The 22,386-nt window shown below is 36.4% G+C and overlaps 2 protein-coding genes and 2 long non-coding RNA genes across 6 annotated transcripts in view; all 4 read right to left on the bottom strand.

Moving 5' to 3' along the window:
* The window catches only part of LOC134736835 (uncharacterized), a 279,550-nt gene that overhangs the window by 128,669 nt on the left and 128,495 nt on the right, over positions 1-22,386 (bottom strand). The gene's annotated exons all lie outside the window — the stretch shown is intronic.
* Positions 9,382-9,729, bottom strand: LOC129482902 (keratin-associated protein 19-3-like). Of its 2 annotated transcripts, none has more exons than XM_055279441.2 (2): positions 9,501-9,729; positions 9,382-9,446 (listed from the first exon to the last, which is right to left on the bottom strand). In XM_055279441.2, exons 1-2 carry the CDS (start codon positions 9,625-9,627, stop codon positions 9,382-9,384), a joined length of 192 nt encoding a protein of 63 aa, XP_055135416.1. In that variant the 5' UTR covers positions 9,628-9,729. The 2 variants fall into 2 exon arrangements, with proteins under 2 accessions (XP_055135416.1, XP_055135417.1); XM_055279442.2 differs by having other exon boundaries at positions 9,382-9,473; positions 9,543-9,729.
* On the bottom strand, positions 15,683-20,524 carry LOC134736836 (uncharacterized). Its single transcript, XR_010121203.1, has 3 exons — positions 20,415-20,524; positions 16,189-16,301; positions 15,683-16,089 (listed from the first exon to the last, which is right to left on the bottom strand). It is a non-coding gene; the product is annotated as an uncharacterized lncRNA (long non-coding RNA).
* On the bottom strand, positions 16,818-17,920 carry LOC129482900 (keratin-associated protein 19-5). The gene has a single exon (XM_055279438.2). The coding sequence runs from the start codon at positions 17,249-17,251 to the stop codon at positions 17,033-17,035; it is 219 nt and encodes a 72-aa protein (XP_055135413.1). The 5' UTR covers positions 17,252-17,920; the 3' UTR covers positions 16,818-17,032.

The following is a 22,386-nucleotide window of genomic DNA, read 5'->3' as shown; positions in this document are numbered from 1 at the left end:
TGTGTTTCAGCCTCTTCATACAGTACAGACTGTTGACATAAAAGTTCTAATAAATCACTGTATTATATTTTCCATTTACTCTTTGCCTAGGAAGTAATCCAGGTGTTTCATATGAGCTGTTTAAATCTTTTGAGCAAACTATTTCCCTTATTATTTTAACATGAAAATAGAGCATATAAAGCATACAATTTAAAATGGGAACATATCAAGCTTAATAGCCATCTTGTATTGTAACCATGACTGATATAATAAAGTAATACATTTAGCTTTATAAATCTGTAATTATTTTCAATTCAAATGCATTAAAGTTGAGTAAATCTAGATTGCAAGGAAGAAGCTCATTATTGAGCAGCAGAGAAAGATAAGCAAACATCACATTATATGATAAAAGTGGTTGTGAGAAAAGAAAACATGTGAAAAGAATATAGTTGAGGATAGGGTGTTTGTTCATTTTTCATGAACTATGATGTCAGAGTAGTTTTTACACATTAAGACTCGTAAGATGAAAAGGTATTATGATGGGATGAAACGGAGACACCAGGTATTATAAAAGAATAAGTGTATTATAGTAATAATAATCATTATTATTACAGATAATGTCTACCATTTATTCTGCCTGGCCATTCTTTTGTACTTTGCAAATAGATCATTTAGTCCTCACCACATTACAGGGAAAACAATGAGATTATTTTCAACTTGCAGATAACAAAAATGAGATTTAATGAGATAAAATAAATTTCCCAAGTTCAGAAAATTAATCTGCAGTCAAGTTAGTATTGGAATCCAAGAAGTTTGACTTGAACTTTGAGGTTCTAACTAGTAAGAATGGCACCTTAAGATGTAAGCAAAATAAAATTTGAGTTAGGAAAATCCTTAATAGAGACTACTGTGATGAAGAGATGAAAAAATATAAAATAAGAAAGAAGAATCGGTGATGCAGACGGTGTGCCATATTTGAGAAAAATATAAATGCCAAGGTTAAGGGGAATTAGTAGCCAATAACTGAGGAGAGGGACATAAATGGATAATTATTTTCACAAAAGTTTAATTTTGCAGCACTTGGTGGATCAAAATGCTGCAAAGGGGTTTGTAGGGAGACAAAAAGGGTGAATGTGTGGGAAAAATAATCTATTGCTTAGAATAAGTTTAAGCTCAGCTGTCTATGGAGACATGCATTTGGAAACATTCTTCTGGTAGATAAATATCAGAAGAAAGACTGGATTGGGAGAGATGCCATATATGGCAAATAAAAATACAGAGTGCCCAGTTAAACTTGAGTTCTAAATAAACAACATTTTGTTTAGCATAAGCATGCTCTATATAATATTTTAGACATACCAAAAATGTTTTTGTTACTTATCTGAAATTCAAACTTCATAATTTGTTCATTATTGTGTCTGGCATTCCTATAGACTGGGAATGCAGATTCGAGCACCACAACTTGCAGAGAAGGGGTCAACTACTGCTTAGAGTAAAGGAGGTCAGCTTTAAATAAAGAAAGGCTAGACAATGGGTTCTCTGGTAGAATACAAAGCTTTATCTTTTCCCTCTCATCTACTCTCTTTGCCTTATAACTTTGAAATGTTCTTTCACTCTGATTCCTGGCACAGTCATATAACATGGTGTTACCAGCAAAAAGGCAGAATTGATGATGTTTTGGTTCTGAGCATGAATGTCCTTGCAAGACTCTAGTTTGCTCTCATACTCTTGCCATCTTCATGAGTACACAGTAAGTAGATCTAGCCTAATTTGAGAGTGAGAGATTGATGGAGCAAAGGCAATTCCCATTTTTACCCCAGTCAACAGTAAGTCAAACCCCAGTCATGTGAGCAAACAGCAAGGCTATCTTACTTCCCCCAGCCGTTGGATGGTTGAGCATGAACCATCTTATTATATAGCACTGAGGCTTATCGTTGTGTGTAATACAGCAGTATGATGGCAATAGAAAATGGAAACAGTCAATTATAATAGTGTCAAAATAAAAGTAGCAATAACTAATATATATTGATTGCAGACTACACGACAAGCTATGCTTTGAGGTTTTGTATGCGTTACTCATTTAATCCTCACAAGGATCCTATGAAATTGTTGCTATTATTACCCCAGTTTTACAGATGAGAACACTGAAATCCAATGGGCTTAAGTAACTTTTCCAAGGTCACCTTGGGAAGTAACAGAGCTGACAGTCTGACTTAGGTGAATTTGCCTTCACAAAGTTCATGGCTAACCACCTAGTGATACTGCATCTCAACAAAACTTTGAGGATGATACTGGATTTGACAATAAAGAAGTTGTTTGGAACATTTACCGCATTAGCTTCAACTAAGTGACAGACTATTGGAGGAGGATGGAAGATTGCCCTAGAAATGAGGTACAGAGGAAGAGAGAGAATGCAGACGGGGTGCAGGTATTCCTTTAGATCATTCAGTGACATGAAGAAAAGGGGAAGAGATGTCAACTTAAAGATAGACCAAGATGACACTGAGGTTTTAACCTTGGTTTCTTTGGTTGTGTTTTTCATAGGACTTTGTGTATGTCTGAAGATAGTACATTGCACTCACACTTCTTGAGTTGAAAACCCAGCTTTGTCTTGCATAAACATCCAACTTTAGGAATTTTTTAGCCTCTCTGAGCTTTACTTTTTTAGCATACAAATACTTCAAAGAGTTTTTAAAAGACTAAAGCACAGTATCCCAGAATATAGATGGTGGTTCCAGGTAGGTCCATTTCAGGTGTCTTCCTACAAGGGGAAACTGCAAATAGAAGGACAGGTAATAGTGAATAAAACAACAAGCCAGAAGATAAGAAAGAGAAAAACAGGAAAAATGAATGCCTCAAGTCTTACAGGGGAGAAGGAAAACTTCCTTCTCAGAGACAGTTGAGAACAAAAAATGGATGAACATAAATCTGCAAAGTGAGAGAGGGAGATCAAGGTATATCTCTCCTGATGATACCATAGAATAATTTTGACTGGAGCCTCTAATTCTTAAATGTGACCAGTAACATCCTATGATTAAAATATTGGACCTTCTTGAGGGGCATTTGCCTCGCCTTCGCTGCTCAGGTGCAAAAACTTATGCCTAGAGTCAAAATATTTTTTAATTTATCACAGGTTATAATACCTCACAACTCACTATTGCATGGTTTGTGGAAGTTATTTAAATTTTCCAAAGTGCAATTTCCTCACCTATTCCACAGGAATAACAAAATCATATACCTTATAATGTCTGAAGTTAATGTGTGACATGTCATGAAAGACAGAAAATAAATATGAGCTATCTTTACTAGCTATATTGCAGTAAAGATACTGCAATATGAGCTATCTTTACTAGCTATATTGCAGTTGCAGTTGGCTTACGTTTATACCTATATACTTAACAGAGCATCCAGCATATTGCAGTAGTTAATGTCTACCTATGGAAAAGATAAATAAAACATGATATTAATTTAGCATAAAAGTAGAGCTTTTTTACATTTTCATCAATAGAATCATATTATTATAAGAAAAGGACACAGGATTCAATGAGGATACTGGCATATAAATTAATAACCAATGGTTTGGTACTATGATAGATTTATTTGGCACATATTTTATGAAATACTTTCTGTAAGCTAGGCATTATTCTAGGCCCTGTAGATGCACAGATGAGTAAAAGAGATTAAATTTCTGCCCATATGTAGCTTCCATTTCCTGGGGAGATACAAAATATGTGAGTCAACAAGCAAGTGTATAACATCTCTTGGTGATAAGTGCTATGAAGAAAAGGCTATATAAAGGACCACAAGCCAATAGCGTCTCAGGGAAGACCTCTACGCAAAAGTGACGTTTGTGCATGATGCTGTCAAGTGACTGCTGGAATCTGGAAAGCATCTCAAGAGAAGATACTTAAGTTAAATTTTTTAAATTTTTATTTTACTTTAAGTTCTGAATACATGTGCAGAACGTGCAGGTTTGTTACATAGGTATACGTGTGCCATGGTGGTTTGCTGCACCCATCAACCCAACATCTCAGTTTCAAGCCTTTCATGCATTAGGTATTTGTCCTAATGCTCTCCCTCCCGTTGCTCCCTGCCCCCTGACAGGCCCCTGTGTGTGATGTTCCCTTCCCTGTCTCCATGTGTTCTCACTGTTCAGCTCCCACTTATGAGTGAGAACATGCTATGTTTGGTTTTCTGTGTTAGTATGCTGAGAATGTTGGCTTCCAGCTTCATTCATGTCCCTTAAAAGGACATATCTCATTCTTTTTTATGGCTTTGTAGTATTCCATGGTGTATATGTGCCACATTTTCTTTACCCAGTCAATTGTTGATGGGCATTTGGGTTGGTTCCAAGTCTTTGCTATTGCAAATAGTGCTGAAATAAACATACATGTGCATGTGTCTTTATAGTAGAATTATTTATAATCCTTTGGGTATATGGAAGAAAATGTTTGCAATCTACCCATCTAACAAAGGTCTAATATCAAGAATCTACAAGGAACTTAAACAAATTTACGAGAAAAAAAACAAACAACCCCATCACAAAACATGCAAATTATATGAACAGACACTTCTCAAAAGAAGACATTTATGCAGCCAACAAACATATGAAAAAAAGTTCATCATCACTGGTCATCAGAGAAATGCCAATCAAAACCACAATGAGATATCATCTCACACCAGTCATAACTGCGATTATTAAAAAGTCAGGAAACAACAGATGCTGGCGAGGGTGTGGAGAAATAGGAATATTACACTGTTGGTGGGAGTGTAAATTAGTTCAACCATTGTGGAAGACAGTGTGGCAATTCCTCAAGGATCTAGAACCAGAAATACCATTTGACCCAGAAATCCCTTAAGTTAAATTTTGAATGTGAGTAGGAACTCTTTATGAGAAGTGAAGAGCAGTGCATCCAAGGTAAGGGAGGAGCTAGTATAAAGGCAGATATTTAACAAGATTATGGATCATTTAGGTAAATACACATATTAATTCAGTCAGTGTTTGCTGAGTGTCATATCATATCTGATGAGCCAACTGCATGGTCCAGGCTCTTCTGTAGCTTGCTTTTAATGAAATGTCCTTCCATATCAGCATATTGAGCACTTCATTGTTTTCATCATAATAGCAGCATTATGTGTCATCCCAGGGAGAGATATAAGGAGTCATTTTAAAGAAATAACTTTTAACAAATAGACTAAAGAAAGGTGGCAGGTTTTGAGTTTCGGAGATCAGATAGGAATAGATGAAAACGTGCAGCCATAGTCCAAGTGGCAAATTATGACCATGAGCATTAGATAAAAGGTAAAATGAAATTGAATATATTTATAAAGAATTATGCATTTTATGTCTCTATTAAGAAGATAGCACAAAATAGCTACCAGCTGACTATGGAGATGACAGAAGAGACACGCGAAGCTTCTCCATATTCTGACTTGAGTGGCTGTCGCGATCACAAATTGGTTGTCCTTGTCTACCAATTAAGCAACAGAATCCACATGGTCTCCACAGCCCATAGTAAGGTGCTTGGCAGAAACATAACTAAATATACAACAATATTAAGCCTCAGAATCTCCAGGTTAGTAGTTCACACCATTGATGGATTCATAGCTGCAACCTAGTCCTCTAAACTTCAGAGGCCAGCAGTGATGTTTGTCAAACATATTTCCAATAAAAGGAAATACTTTTATTCAGATTACCAAATTGCTCAGGTATCCTGAATTTTTATTCTATACACATATCCAATACAATATTGATTCAATTGATCTTTCGTATTAATAGAGCATTTTTAATTGATTAAAGAGTTTTTACATTGATTTGCATTATTAGAGTTTTCTGTGACCAATCTGAGTGCAGTAATAAGATGTGACCATGATTATTATGTCTGAAAAAACTTTTTCAGTGGAAAAAGAAATTTTACTTTTTGTATCCATGTTTCAAGAAATTATTCATTCTCCAATTTTATCCTTTAACATTAATCTTGGATCCTAAATTATGCAATCACTATTCACAAGCATGACTAGGTACACATGACACTATTATACCCTCCTCAAAATTAGAATCTATAGTTTTCATCAGGAAATTCCCCCTCTACTTGCATTCTTAAGAATTGTATGTTCTATAGTATATTTTAAATTTTGAAGGTGAGTTCTACAGTATATCTTACTGATATACTGTAATAGACATCAACAGAAATTTAGTTCTCCCAGCAGAACTATTTAGTGACTGCAATTTAGAAATATCTTTCACATTCCCAGCTTCCAATTCTTTAACAATCTAACCAAGAATAAAAACATCTTTTGCAATATGCTTTTAAAAGCCATGACATTCAGGAGCATCACAAATTATATTTGGGTACAAATCAAATTTAACAGCACCTGGACAGTTCAGAGCGGAAATCAAAAAGACCTTCAAGTAAGGCCAGCACTTAAACCTAATGAGGATGATTTTTGTTGTTTTTGCTTCCCTTGTTTAGTTTTCTAATTTGAAATAGAAAGTGTGGTGTAGTAAAAAGGTAACAGACTTTCTATCTACAAGGTCATCTTTAGTAGGATATAATGTCTGTCTGGAGAAAATTAGGTTGACTAGTCACATACTGTACATTCTAAATAATTGTTCTCTAAAAGCACCCACCATTTTTTATATGTTTATAAAGGGAAGCTTTATATATGCTTACAACCCTCATAGAGCAAATATAAATATGCAGACTAATTCACACATTGTTAAATTTTAGAGTTGACAAAGGACAATAAAAAAATCAAAGATAGAAATCATACAGAATAGTAACTACAGTTCCTATAATCTACAGGGGCTAGAGGCTATTCTCCTGTAGATTTTTTGTTTTTGTTGTTAGAACAGAAAACAATTAGCTAAAGCTAAAAATTAGCTTAATTAAATAATTAATTAACTCTTCTATTTTGTCCAAGGAATTTAGAACATACTAAAACTTAGATTGCAAAACCTCACTAGCAAAATTAAGTATTTGCAAAGGGTATCTGCTGAAGGGTCTTTGAATCACTGTCTTTCAGTTTAACAGCACTTGGGCAGGTATTATATCTGGTTCTCATTTCAGCTTCACAAAAGATCAATTATCCATGCTCATTATCCTGATCTGATTACATTATATATATCAAAGCATCACTCTGTGCCCCATAAATACATACCATTATTGTGTCAATTAAAAAATAAAATAAAATAAAACATGGAATGTGTTCTAAATGTGATTGGGCCCTTAACCTATGAATTTTTCTCTCTCTTTCTTTTTTGATTTCTTTCTTTCTTCTTTCTTTTCTTCTCTCCATTTTTTTGCTTCCATTGTTTAGTTTCTTAATTTGAAATCAAAACTATAGTATAGACAAAAAGGTAACACTTTTTCTATGAGAAATTATTGATAAATAGTGTTCCTCTTTTAGATTTACAAGAGGATAAAAAGATTTTCTAAGATAAATAGTAGGGGTCCAAATTTGAATTTAAGTGGATTCAGACATGCCTAGTCATGTCCGACAAACTGGTGAAACAGGCTTCTCTCGATACTTTGAAAGTTGACTGAGAAACATTGCAGAGGAAGGTTCTATCTGTGTTTACTATTGGTGTTCCAAGATGCCTGGCCACGGGTGGTGAACTTGTAAAACAAGCCTGAAAGGAACGGAAGAATTTTTGGGGTGAGAATAAATTCCTAGAGAAAAGAGAGCCAGGCTCCTTGAACTTGACTGAGAAATGAAGCCAGAGTTGACAGCCAAGAAGGGCTTTTATCAGTAAAGCCTCCTGTGTATTATTCTCAAGTGACTTTGTGTCATCATCCATTCATGACAAGCTATATAGACTATTAAGAGCCTCTAATAGGGTGCAACAAAAAAATCAGAAAGCATGCCTCCAGCTTACCCCAATTTTTCTTTCTTTTAATTTTCTTTAAATTTTTTACTTTTGTGGGGACATAGTAGGTACATATATTTATGAGGTACATGAGACATTTTGGTAGAGGCTTTCAAAGTGTAATAATCACATCATGGGTAATGGGGTAGCCCTGTCCTCAAGCATTTATCCTTCGTGTTACAAACAATCCAATTTTACTCTTCAAGTTATTTTAAAATGTACAATTGAATTATTATTGACTATAGTCCCCTAGTTGTGCTATCAAATACTGTCATTATTTATTCTTTCTATTTTTTTTGCACCTATTAACCAGCCCCAGTCCCCTCCCCAAATACCTTCCCAGACTTTAGTAACTGTCCTTCTATTCTCTACCTCCATGAGTTCCATTGCTTTGATTTTTAGATCCCACAAATAAGTGAGAACATATGACGTTTGTCCTTCTGTGCCTGGTTTATTTCACTTAACACAAGAAACTCCCAGGATGTTGGTCTGAGCAAAAATTTCTTGAGTAATACCCAGTAAGCACAGGCAGTCAAGGCAAAAATGGACAAATGGGATCACATAAAGTTAAAAAGCTTCTGCACAGCAAATGAAGCAATCAACAAAGTGAAGAGACAACCCACAGAATCGGAGAACACATTTGCAAACTACCTCCAATTTTTTGTACAACATTGTGCCACTGGGTTTCAGTGCCGCATTTCAGTGGGAGTTGCACCAGTCAAATATGGGACAATGGCCTTCAGGGAGATGCTAAATATAGAATGTAGTTCTCGGTAGGAAATGAGTGAAACTTCCCAATCTCCTTGTCGCAACCTCAACTGAGGGTGGAAAAAAGGCGAAGACGTGCCTGGCCAGAACAGGGGTACCAAGAAGACATTCAGCTAACAGCAACCAACGTTGCACAGCAGAATATGAGAATGACAGTGTCCTTGGTGATTCCAGGAACACTTGAGGGACACTTGAGAGGGGCTGACATCCTAAGTAAATAGACAGGCAAGTTATTTTTATCTCTTGTTAATATGATATCTTATTTGTTCTCAAGCTTCCGTAACACGGTAAACTAGAAACATTTTCATCATATTCCACCATGGAGCCACAGATCTCACTGCCTCATAAGTAAACTTTTTACAGTAGTTGCAAAATAAAATGTTAAATATAACAATGAAAACATTGACAAGAACCAAAGTATTTATACTTTAATTCATTTATTAGATAAAAGCAAAATACAAGTTTTTGCTAGGATCTTGATTGAAAGATAACATCATGGTAATGGTGGTAAGAAAAATAAAGCAAATTTAGAAGAACAAACTAGAGTAGTTATACATGAATATGATTTCAGGTGATGGATTTCAAAAGTAAAAAGACAACAAATATTCGTAGAAGCAGCTTAAATCTATTTTAAAGATTTAACATTGCTAAATATCTATCCATTGATGCCGAAGGCAATAGAATGGATTTTCTGGAATAAAAGCACAGGACAGGACCAAACACATTTGGAGGTTTCTCCTCTGCTTCCAATTTCAGCAATTCATTTAATAAAAGCCAGAGAATCTGTATCCTCCATAGTACGATGGGCGGCAGCAGCCATATCCGTAGCCTCCACAGCCAGAGCCATATCCGTAGCCTCCGAAGCCAGAGCCGTATCTGTAGCCTCCATAGCCACAGCCAGAACCCAGTCTGCGGAAGCTGCCACATCCACAGCCATAGCCATAGCCCAGGCCACCGAAGCCTCCACAGCCATAGCCCAGGCCTCCGTAGTAGTTGCCGTAGTAGCTCATGGTGTCAGGGGTAGTGAGTTTGGTTTGCTGCTCAAGGCAAGGTCCTGAGTGTGAATGTTGACATCTGTGCAGGCATGCTTATATACCCTGACACATCACGTGACAAAACACTTGCTGCCTATTTTAGTGTAGTTCTATATGTTACACTTACCTGACCCAATCCTGACATCTGAAGAGGCCCTCAAACTCATTAAAGTGTTTGAGCTTGCATTGCTGTTCTGTCATGCTGTCCCTTTAACATATTGCATCACTTTTATGAGAAGAAATTGCTGTAGCTTCAAAGTCTGTGCATACCAGACCTTAAACAGACTTCTTCGTAGGCATACTGCATTACATAGTTGGTAATGCTATGTTTTGAAATTAAATATTGCTTCATCTCTGGCTTTCCTTGAATTGTTTTACTTCATTTATGATTAAATAACAGACTTTGGTTAAATTCAATGCTCTGAAATTTATCATATTCTTCCAGAGGTATTTATTACCTCAGGTGAGGTCCCTTTTTAAAGGGAAGCAAACATTTGAAAGACTGGAGCCGTCTGCTCACCTGCTATGCCTAACAGTAAAGAACTTCATGGGGTTAAAAAAGTTAAAATAAAGCCATCATTCTTCTATTACTCTAGAACATTGGCCATCATAACCAATATTCTCTTTTTTTGGTTTTACTAGTTTACAAAATAAAAACCATTTTGATTTAACAACACAACAGAATATTGCTCAAACATTAAAGTCAAATCGCAGTAATCAAAAATCTATTTCCTAAGCAGCTTTACAAACTGTTCAAAATTTTTTTCACACCTTGACTCCCTTACTGGCATATTAGACATCCAAGGTGCTACCAAAAATACAAATTGTATTGCCCTCCTCTCTTATAAACACCATTCATTCCTTTTCCCTGATCCACACAATTATCCTCTTTTCTTTTCTTTTTTTTTTTTTTTTTTGACACAGAATCTCTCTCTTTCGCCCAGGCTGGAGTGCAGTGGCACTATCTCGGCTCACTGCAAGCTCCGCCTCCCAGATTCACACCATTCTCCGGCCTCAGCCTCCGGATTAGCTGGGACTACAGGCGCCCGCCACCACGCCCGGCTAATTTTTTTTGTATTTTTAGTAGACATGGGGTTTCACTGTGTTAGCCAGGATGGTCTCGATCTCCCGACCTCGTGATCCACCCACCTCGGCCTCCCACAGTGCTGGGATTACAGGCGTGAGCCACCACGCCCAGCCTCCTCTTTTCAATATATTCTTTCAGTTCCCATTAGGGTCTGAGACTAGGTGAGATGGTGAAATATATGCAATATATATATATAAAATCTTCAATTTTTCAAATATTTTTGCCTTTATGTTACCTTTACCTATTGTGTGTCTCTTTTTTTTTCCTAAAAGAAAATAGCTAACTAATCTTTACTAAGATGTTAGGTATTTATTAAAGTGTTAGATGTTAAAAAGATGCCATCGCCAAAGACTCTGGGGAATTCAGCAAGAGACTGTTAGCATTGTGAATGTCTTAGGAATCCCCTAAAAATATGTATAGTATAAAAAGACAGGATGAAGAAAATAATAATTAAAGACAAAGAGTACCTCAGCTGACTCTAAGAATTTAGTCACCTAGACCCAAGGCTGACCCCAAACCCCACCCACATATGCCCTTAACTTTAAGCTTAAATATATAATTTCTTGTTGAATTTTTATTACTTTGAATATACTGTTCAGCTTTTGATGAGTTTATAAGCAATTTTCAAATTGTGCATTTCTCCAGATAGATTTGCTGGCTGCAGTTCAATGACCAGCATGCAATAGAAACACAATATATAAGTGTTGAATAGATGAATGAATTCTAAAGTTCTTACAGGTAAAAATCTTACATCTCATAGAAATGAACAATACTATGAATGTATCCAACAATAAGAATTTAAAAGAGAAATTAGCTCAAATAGCTTTCTTTCTTTAGAGGAACAAATAACCTATCATTTCATTTGCTTTTTGTTGCTGTTGTTTAAGGCATATTTAAAAATACTTAAATCTTAAGTATACAAGTTGGTGATATTTTTCTTATATTTATAGACCACTTATAACAAGCACACTCTAATTCCCAAAGTCTGTTGCTTGACTCTACCAGTCAATATTATTCCTTGTAGAGTAACTATTAACATCCTACATAAGGCTTTCTTGTTCTGTACTTCACTTAGGTGGTCTCATGTAGTATACTGAAACTTCCCATTTCCATCCCCAATTCTTCTGTGTGTCACTATTAGGTAGATCTCTGTCATATGTAATGTGAATTTTGTTGTTTTAATTTCTGAAAAGTAGTCTACTACATGAATAGAGCACAACTGATTTATGATTCTACTCTGGTAGGCCTATATTTGAGGAGTTTATTGGTTTCAGTTTTGGTTTGGTTTGGTTTTTTATTGCTAGAGTGAATAAAGAAAGCTGTTGGCCAGGCACAGTGGCTCACGCCTGTAATCCCAGCACTTTTGGGGGCCAAGGCGGGCGGATTACGAGGTCAGGAGATCAAGACCATCCTGTGATGGGGTGAAACCCCGTCTCTACTAAAATACAAAAAATTAGTTAGCCGGGAGTGGTGGAGGGTGCCTGTAGTCCCAGCTACTCGGGAGGCTGAAGCAGGAGAATCGCTTGAACCCGGGAGGCGGAGCTTGCAGTGAGCAGAGATGGCGCCATTGCACTCTAGCCTGGGCAACAGAGCGAGATTCCATCTCAAAAAAAAAAAAAAAAGAAAAGAAAAGAAAAAAAGCTGTTTTGTACCTTTTTATAAAGATTCTTTTCTTCTTTCTTTTTTTTTTTTTTTTTTGAGATGGAGTCTCACTCTGTCAAGCAGGCTGGAGTGCAGTGGTGCTATCTCGGCTCATTGCAACTTCTGTCTCCCAGGTTCAAGTGATCCTACTGCCTCTGCCTCCTGAGTGGCTGGGACTAAAGGCATGCATCACCATGCCCAAATACAAAATAATTTTGTATTTTTAGTAGAATAAGGTTTCACCATGTTGGCCAGGCTGGTCTCAAACTGCTTGCCTCAATGATCCACCCTCCTCAGCCTCCCAAAGTGCTGGGATTACAGGAGTGAGCCACCACACCTGGCTAAGATCCTTATTTTTAGACCTAGACTTTCCTATACCTTTCTTACAGCTGGGATAGGAATTGCTAATTTATATCATATCTATACTTATTTTATACATTATATATCATAAATAACAGTTATATATTATATAATATATATTTAGCTTCCATAGATTCTACCAATCTCAAGGTACAGTTATTACATTTATCAGTTGTTAAATTTACTGTACCAACAGGGACGTATGAGAGTTCCAGTTGCTTTACATCCTTACCTACACTGATCACTTGCAAACTCTTTAAAAAATTGACTATTCTTGTGAATACATAATGATACCTGATTATTGTTTTAATATGGTTTCATTTGATTAATAATGATATTCAACATCTTTACATATGCTTATAGGCCATTTGGATTTTTTTTGAAGTAACTGTTGAAGTATTTTGTTCACTTTTAATTGAGCTAGTAACATTTTATTATTGATTCTCAGGTGATCTTTACATATTTAGGCACGAGTGTTTTTTTCAGATTTATGTATTAAAAATATTTTCATCCACTATGTAGATTTTTTCATCTTAAAATGGTGTCTATACATAAATCAAATGCAATAATATAGTAAACTCCCATTTTAAAATCTTTTTGGTTTATGTTTAACGTTTTTGGTCCTAACTTAAAAAATTTTGACTACCTCTCACATTGTTATTTAAAACTTTGGTCTGTTTTCTTTAAAACTTGTTCTAGGTGGAGCCAAGATGGCCGAATAGGAACAGCGCTGGTCTACAGCTCCCAGCCTGAGCGACACAGAAGACGGGTGATTTCTGCATTTCTGTTTGAGGTACTGGGTTCATCTCACTAGGGAGTGCCAAACAGTGGGTGCAGGACAGTTGGTGCAGCGCACTGTGTGCGAGTGGAAGCAGGGCGAGGCATTGCCTCACTCGGGAAGCGCAAGGGATCAGGGAGTTCCCTTTTCTAGTCAAAGAAAGCGGTAACAGACGGCACCTGGAAAATCGGGTCAGTTCCACCCTAATACTGCACTTTTCCAACGGGCCTGGAAAACGGCACACCAGGAGATTGTGTCCTGCACCTGGCTCAGAGGGTCCTATGCCCATGGAGTCTCGCTGATTGCTAGCACAGCAGTCTGAGATCAAACTGCAAGGCGGCAGCGAGGCTGGGGGAGGGGCGCCTGCCATTGCTCAGGCTTGCTTAGGTAAACAAAGCAGCCAGGAAGCTCGAACTGGGTGGAGCCCACCACAGCTCAAGGAGGCCTGCCTGCCTCTGTAGGCTCCACCTAAAACCATAAAAACCCTAGAAGAAAACCTAGGCAATACCATTCAGGACATAGGCATGGGCAAGGACTTCATGTCTAAAACACCAAAAGCAATGGCAACAAAAGCCAAAATTGACAAATGGGATCTAATTAAACTAAAGAGCTTCTGCACAGCAAAAGAAACTACCATCAGAGTGTACAGACAACCTACAGAATGGGAGAAAATTTTTGCAACCTACTCATCTGACAAAGAGTTAATATCCAGAATCTACAATGAACTCAAACAAATTTACAAGAAAAAAGCAAACAACCCCATCAAAAAGTGGGCGAAGGACATGAACAGACACTGCTCAAAAGAAGACATTTATGCAGCCAAAAAACATATGAAAAAATGCTCATCATCACTGGCCATCAGAGAAATGCAAATCAAAACCACAGTGAGATACCATCTCATACCAGTTAGAACGGCGATCATTGAAAAGTCAGGAAACAACAGGTGCTGGAGAGGATGTGGAGAAATAGGAACACTTTTACACTGTTGGTGGGACTGTAAACTAGTTCAACCATTGTGGAAGTCAGTGTGGCAATTCCTCAGGGATCTAGAACTAGAAATACCATTTGACCCAGCCATCCCATTACCGGGTATATAACCAAAGGACTATAAATCATGCTGCTATAAAGACACATGCACGCGTATGTTTATTGCGGCACTATTCACAATAGCAAAGACTTGGAACCAATCCAAATGTCCAACAAGGATAGACTGGATTAAGAAAATGTGGCACATATACACCATGGAATACTATGCAGCCATAAAAAATGATGAGTTCATGTCCTTTGTAGGGACATGGATGAAACTGGAAAACATCATTCTCAGTAAACTATCGCAAGGACAAAAAACCAAACACCGCATGTTCTCACTCATAGGTGGGGAATTGAACAATGAGAACTCATGGACACAGGAAGGGGAACATCACACTCCGGGGACTGTTGTGGGTTGGGGGGAGGGGGGAGGGACAGCATTAGGAGATACACCTAATGCTAAATGACGAGTTAATGGGTGCAGCAAACCAACACAGCACATGGATACATATGTAACAAACCTGCACATTGTGCACATGTACCCTAAAACCTAAAGTATAATAATAAAATAAAATTTAAAAAAAGAAGTTTAGATTTATAAATTGAAAAAAAAATTGCTAAGTTCAAGATTCTACAACAGAGTGTTTACAAATGAAATTAAATAGAGGTGGTCATTTGGCCATGATAATTAAACTCTTCAGACGCACATGACCAGAGCCTTCAAGATGCTTCATGTGACAACACACAAGAAGAGAAGTAAAAAATGAATGGAACAGTGAGCATGGGGAAGTAGAATGCCTGATATCAGTAAAACTGAGTTCTGGTCTGGGCTCTCCTTGTCATGCCATTTTTGATCCTTAGCAAATGATTTCACTTTTTGGAGATCTTTTCCCATTCAAGATGGTATTAGCGTAAGCACTGGAAAAAGTTTATAGTAGTACCCCTGCACACTCCACAGTTCTTTTATATTATTTTCCTGGCATTTTTGAATTTGCTTGACTCAAACAAAAGACATTCACTTTTGTTTCAGCACTGAAATATATTATTCCTGAAACATAATGATACGTTATTACATATTTTTCATGGGCAAATACTTATTTGACATACCAACAGGGAAAGGCCCACATTTGCTTGTTGGAGGTTAAAAGAGACTTGGCTAGAGTGTATAATGCTTCAGATCAGTCACTGCCTTAATATGAATTACTTCACAAGTGATGGCAGTGATTTCTATATTTCCTTGGTGTATTGCAAAATATTTAAATGTGCTGATAATATGAAAGAACAACTTCGTGTCACACCGTGATGGACCAGGAATAAAACATGATAGAGAGTCACAAAAAGAAATTCTTTTTCAGTGTATATTCCGATATATACTTTGTCTTATCATTACTTTTCTTACCATTAAAAGGGCCAAATAAACATATATTTTAAACAAACTATAGAAGTACATACTCTTCATGTTGATCTCCATTCAGATTTGAAAGTTTACGAAGTTGGTATTTCAGGGCTGAATTTAAACACTAACATGATCTCACTGAAAGCACTGAAATGAAAAAGATATGGTCAATATGGCGCAGAGTTCCAAAGAAAAAAGCTTCTTTTGAATTGAGTGTTATGGTTTTCATTTGCGCATGTAGTTTACCTTTGGACAACATGGGCTTGGACTGAGTGAATCCACTTTTACTCAGATTTTGTTCTACCTCTGCCACTCCTGAAACAGCAAGACCATCGTCCCCGTTCCTCCTCCTCCTCAGCCTATTCAATGTGAAGACAATGAGGATAAAGGCCTTTATGATGAGCTGCTTCCACTTAACAGTAAATATAAATTCTCTTCCTTATTATTTTAATAACATTTTCTTTTCTCTTATTTATTGTAAGGATACAGTGTATAATGCATATAAAATACAAAGTATGTGTTAATCAACTGTTTATGTTATCAGTGTGGCTTCCAGTCAACAATTGGCTACCAGTATTTAGGTTTCTGGAGAGTCAAAAGTTATATGTGGATTTTCAACTGCATGGGGGAATCAGTACCACTAACCCCTACATTATTCAAGGGTCAGCCTATATACATGCACACACATGCCTACAGCTATATAGATAGGTGCACGTATATACAAAATTATTTTATTATATATGATATACTTCTATATGTATAGTAGTTTGTTCTTTTTTCATTGGATATAATTACAAATAACCACTTCACAACTTTGAGTCAAACAAAAAATAAAAGCCATTTATTTGCTTTCAGATAGCATAATTTATTCCCAAAGGAACAGAGAAACCCCACAATTATAAAGGTACAAGTAAGACACAACCAGATACATAAAGCAAAGAATTATGGAATGATAGGTATTCTTAAATCTCTTAGATGCTAACTGCTCTTGATCTTGGCTGGATCCAGGGTGACCTCGTTTGTTTGTTATTACAGTCAAGTTTGGGTGATCTTCTTATGTCCTCTCATGTTAGGTTGTCAGAGAAGGATTTCAATAAAATCCAGAGAATCCATATCCTCCATAGCATGATGGGCGGCAGCTGCGGTATCCATAGCCTCCGAAGCCAGAGCCGTATCCATAGCCTCCGTAGCAACCACCATAGCCCAGTCTGCGGAAGCTGCCACATCCGCAGCCATAGCCATAACCCAGGTCATCGAAGCCTCCGTAGCCGTAGCCCAGGCCTCTGTAGTAGTTGCCGTAGTAGTTCATGGTGTCAGGAGTGGTGAGTTGGTTTGCTGCTCAAGGCAAGATCGTGAGTGTGAACACCAGCATGTGAAGGAGGCTTATATACCCTGGACAGAGCATGTGATGAGTCATCTGTATACCCTCCTTTGCTATAGTTACTTGTATTATGTTTGATGTTACAACTCATTTATCTATTGTCTTCTGATGTAGGGAGAGGCCCTCATTCTCATTAAAATATTTCAGCTTACTTAATGTCTTATTCAGGACACGATTGAACTTACTGCTTTGCTTTTATGAGAAGAAATGGCTGACTGTTCAAACTATGCACATTCCAAATGCTCAACAGAGTTGCCTATTACCAGGTGTATTACATCATCTACACTTTATGGTATTCTTTTATAATGAATAATTTCCTTTGTCCGTCATCTTCCAAACTGATAACTTCATATTCAACTAAATTTACAGCTATTTTTTTCAATTTACAGATGTTAAATCTGTGGTTTTGAAAAGCAAACTTATTTATCAAGGTGAGGGCTTCAGAAAGTGCCTATATTCACAATACAGAAAAACATTTGAAATCAAAATGACTTTAATGCCCTGCTGTGTACAATAGCCAAAGGACTCAAAAAAAGAGAGTGTATGTTGATTTTTAGCATTTTGTTCACAATAACTTTTATACTATTTTTGACTTTGCACACCAGCTTCAGAACCTTTTGGTTGCAAAATACATAACAATTAATTTCAGAAATTGAGGGCACAAAATCCATCTCCTATGCAGGTTTATCAGAGTAGCAGTTCAGTTTTCCATTCAAGTCCTAAAATTCTCATTTATAATTGGTTTTATTCAAAGTCCTAGTAAAACTGCAGATTGCATCTGCCTCTGTTTTGCACACTCCAGTCGATTACTTTCTTTCTTTATCCTTTTTCAGTAGTGTATATATGACCTCTATTTCCTTTCTCATTTCAGCTTTTATTCTTCTTCCCATTTTCTTAATGTCTATAGAAACAGCCGGGTAGAAGTTTATTGCGTACATTTCCCCAACTCCCTCTGTCTTCTGTCCACTTATCTCAATGCTTTTTTTTTCTACCTCCTCTTTGTATTCACTATAACATCTTTCCTGATGTTTTTTTTCTGTTCTGCTTTTTGAGACAGAGTCTTGCTCTGTCGCCCAGGCTGGAGTGCAGTGGCACGATCTCGGCTCACTGCAAGCTCCGCCTCCCGGGTTCACGCCATTCTCCTGCCTCAGCCTCCCCAGTAGCTGGGACTACAGGCGCCCGCCACCACGCCTGGCTATTTTTTTTTTTTTTTTTGATTTTTAGTAGAGACGGGGTTTCACCATGTTAGCCAGGATGGTCTTGATCTCCTGACCTCGTGATCTGCCCGCCTCAACCTCCCAAAGTGCTAGGATTACAGGCGTGATCCTGATGTTCTTCTATGTTTATCCTGTACTCATTTATTCTGAGGTAATTTCTAACCACTGCCTACTGACCTGTTAATAGTTCATTAAAATACCATTTTTAAAGCTTTCTATTTTCTTTCTATTTTTTGTACTTACTAAACATCCTCAACTCCCCACCCCAGCAAAAATACTTAGAAATAATGAATAAAACCTACTATTTGATAGCACAATAGGGTGACTATAGTCAATAACAACTTAATTGTACATTTTTAAATGTCTTGAGTAAAATTAGACTGTTTGTAACTCAACAGATAAATACTTGAGGGGATGGGTTTTTAAAAATGTACTCCAACTCCTATGGCCTTCTGAAATTTAAAAGGTATCCTAAAATTGAAATTGTCTTCAAAGTTTTCAAAATAAAGGCACCATGGTGAAATGACACAGAATAGAGAAACATATGTAAAGAAATTTGCCCTGGGCTTCATACAGTTCCTCAGCTGACTTCGTTGAGTTAGTGAAACAGATACAACATTGAGCCTACTCTTGATTAATCTCCATGCAGCACCTGTCTCTTGGCTTCGACAACTAAAAATTCATTTAATTTACATGACTTTGAACATGCTGGTGAGTTTTTGTGAGATTTGTAAGTATTTTATCAAACATAAATTTCCTAAAAGGAATGCTTCAGTTCTTCTAAGCAACAGACTAGGGAATTAAAAATTGTTTATTGAAGAAATTCTAAGTAAATTGACAGTAACTACCACAGCAACCACAATCTGTGCACAACCCTGACTACGCCTTAGTGAGCTACCTTTTTAAGACAGAAAAATAGCTCAATAAGTCTTTCAATTTATAGAGTAGGATTTAATCCAATATTTGCTACATTTCTTTTATCAAAATATTGGTTCATTCTTATTTCTGATCTGAACTTGAAACAGTCAATAAGCTGAGTTCTCAGTGAGTCCTTTTTAAGCCATAAAATAACAAATAACTCAAAATCACAAATAACTGTATTAAGGATATCACAGTTTGTCCATATAAATCAGCCTGATAATGTAAGAGTGTTTAATAGCTAATTTTTGTTTGGGATGCATAAACAATGCATACATCTGAGATATAAAACCAAACAAGATATAAATGGAAAACCTCAATAGCCGAATAAGAATTAGAATGTTTTAAAGAAATAGACTATGTGATAATTTTCCACAAGACCAATTAATGATCGTAAGCAGTAAATGATTAATACTAAAATAAAAAATATAAATCTATATATTTATATATAAAATATATAGAAAAATATTTTGTCCCTTTTTCGAAGTGAACAAATAGTAAAATGAAAACATCCATTGTAAAATGAAGACATATATTCATTTGTAGTGATATTGGTTTTATGCTCAAAGAGATTGTTAGACTCAAAGTAGATTAGACCCAAAGTTGATAGAATAATGATGTTTTATATTTTCTCCTTCTTTTCACTTTTAGGAAGTTTACTTTGGAATATATGCTTAATAACCTTATGATAAGGGATAAGGAAGAAGAAAATATGTTCTTACTTGGGATAAGTAGTAACTTTTACCTGGAAAGAAAGAAAGCTTTTGTTATAAATTCCAAGGACTTCGTTTAACTCAGACACAAACCAATAATATATAAAAATGTAAGTTACAAAAATATGTTACTATTGAATTATACCAGCAATGCCACAAGTGCTTTTTCTCATTATAATTATATTGATCCTTCTTTTAATTGCAAACTTTTAATACTTTTACTCAGGCTGGGAGGATATTTACCTGTATGAGAATAGAGCAGTTTCATCTGAAATTCAGTTATAGGGTCAAAATTCCTTTAATGAAATTACCAAACTTTATCTACCTTGTCCTCCCCTGTGAAGGTACAACATCTACAGAGAGAAATAAGAAGATTTGTCTGAGTTGTTTGTTTATATTTCATCTTTACATTGTATAAACAAACCCAAGTATTTCTCATAAAAATAAATAATCTGGAGAGTTGAGCTTATTTGTTCTGTTTTTGCCTTCAAGTAAAGCTAAGTTAGCAATTCAGAAATGTATTATATATAACAAAATAAAAGTTAACAAGAAAAATTTAAAAAACAGCAACAAAACATAGTTAATCTAAGAGATGAAATTAGTCTCCATATACTCTGCTCTAAAATTGAAACCATCCACAGTATTATTACAAGAACTTTCCAGATGGCATTCAGATTTGGAAGTATACAGTGAAAGAGACTCAGAATGATGGACTAGAGCATTAGGTTCAGGTGAGCTGCTTTCTGCTCTTGATTCTGACATTTAGATTTTAACTCTAGGCATCACTTAACTGTTCGGCATTTCCTCACCTGTACTATAGGGGGCAGCATGGTACAATCTGTAATAATCTAACGTTTGGTCCAGCTCTCACTTCTTTTGTCCTTATATTATTGAATTTCACCAAGAAGGGGTCCAGTTTCAGTTTCTGCAAATGGCTAGCCAGTTTTCCAAGCATCATTTATTAAATAGGGAATCCATTCCCCATTGCTTGTTTTTGTCAGATTTGTTGAAGATCAGATGGTTGTAGATGTGTGGTGTTATTTCTGAGGTCTGGATTTTGTTCTATTGGTCTATACATCTGTTTTGGTACCAGTACCATGCTATTTTGGTTGCTGTAGCCTTGTAGTATAGTTTGAAGTCAGGTAGCGTGATGTCTCAAGCTTTGTTCTTTTTGCTTAGGATTGTCTTGGCTATGCAGGCTCATTTCTGGTTCCATATGAAGTTTAATGTAGTTTTTTTTCCTAATCCTGCTAAGAAAGTCAATGGTAGCTTGATGGGAATAGCAGTGAATCTATAAATCACTTTGAGCAGTATGGCTATTTTCATGATATTGATACTTCCTATCATGAGCATGGAATGTTTTTCCATTTGTTTGTGTCCTCTCTGGTTTCCTTGAGTACTGGTTTGCAGTTTTCCTTGAAGAGGTCCTTCACGTCCCTTGTAAGTTATATTCCTAGTTATTTTATTCATTTTGCAGCAATTGTGAATGGGAATTCATTCATGATTTGGCTCTCTGCTTGTCTGTTGTTGGTGTTCAGGAATGCTTGTGATTTTTGCACAAAGATTTTGGATGTTGAGACTTTGCTAACGTTGCTTATCAGCTTAAGGAGTTTTTGGGCTGAGATGATGGGGTTTTCTAAATGCAGAATCATGTCATCTGCAAACAGAGACAATTTGACTTCCTCTATTCCTATTTAAATAGACTTTATTTCTTTATCTTGCCTGACTGCCCTGGCTAGAACTTCCAATACTATGTCAAATAGGAGCAGTGAAAGAGGGCATCCTTGTTTTGCGCTGGTTTTCAAAGGGAATTCTTCTGGCTTTTGTCCATTTGGTATGATATTGGCTATAGGTATTTCATAAATAGCTCTTCTTATTTTGAGATATGTTCCATCAGTACCTAGTTTGTTAAGAGTTTTTAACATGAAGGGATGATGAGTTTTATCAAAGGCCTTTTCTGCATCTATTGAGATAATCATGTGGTTTTTGTCATTGGTTCTGTTTATGTGATGGATCACGTTTATTGATTTGCATATGGTGAACCAGCCTTGCATCCCACGGATGGAGCCGACTTGATTGTGGTGGATAAGCTTTTTGATGTGCTGCTAGATTCAGTTTGTCAGTATTTTATTGAGGATTTTTGCGTCGATGTTCATCAGGGATATTGGCCTGAAATTTTATTTTTTTGTTACGTCTCTGCCAGGTTTGGTATCAG

Source organism: Symphalangus syndactylus, chromosome 5, assembly GCF_028878055.3.
Source record: "Symphalangus syndactylus isolate Jambi chromosome 5, NHGRI_mSymSyn1-v2.1_pri, whole genome shotgun sequence".
Classification (NCBI taxonomy): Eukaryota; Metazoa; Chordata; class Mammalia; order Primates; family Hylobatidae; genus Symphalangus; species Symphalangus syndactylus.
The sequence above is the reverse complement of the archived record's forward strand: the minus strand, read 5'-3'. Positions and strand labels throughout refer to the sequence as shown.

Coding starts and splice junctions, on each gene's coding strand:
- LOC129482902 (XM_055279441.2), bottom strand. CDS start 9,627: ATGAGCTACTACGGCAACTACTACGGAGGCCTGGGCTATGGCTGTGGA. Junction 9,447..9,500: donor TTCTGGCTGTGGCTATGGAG/GCTACAGATACG, acceptor CTGGCTGTGGAG/GCTACGGATATGGCTGCTGC.
- LOC129482900 (XM_055279438.2), bottom strand. CDS start 17,251: ATGAACTACTACGGCAACTACTACAGAGGCCTGGGCTACGGCTACGGA.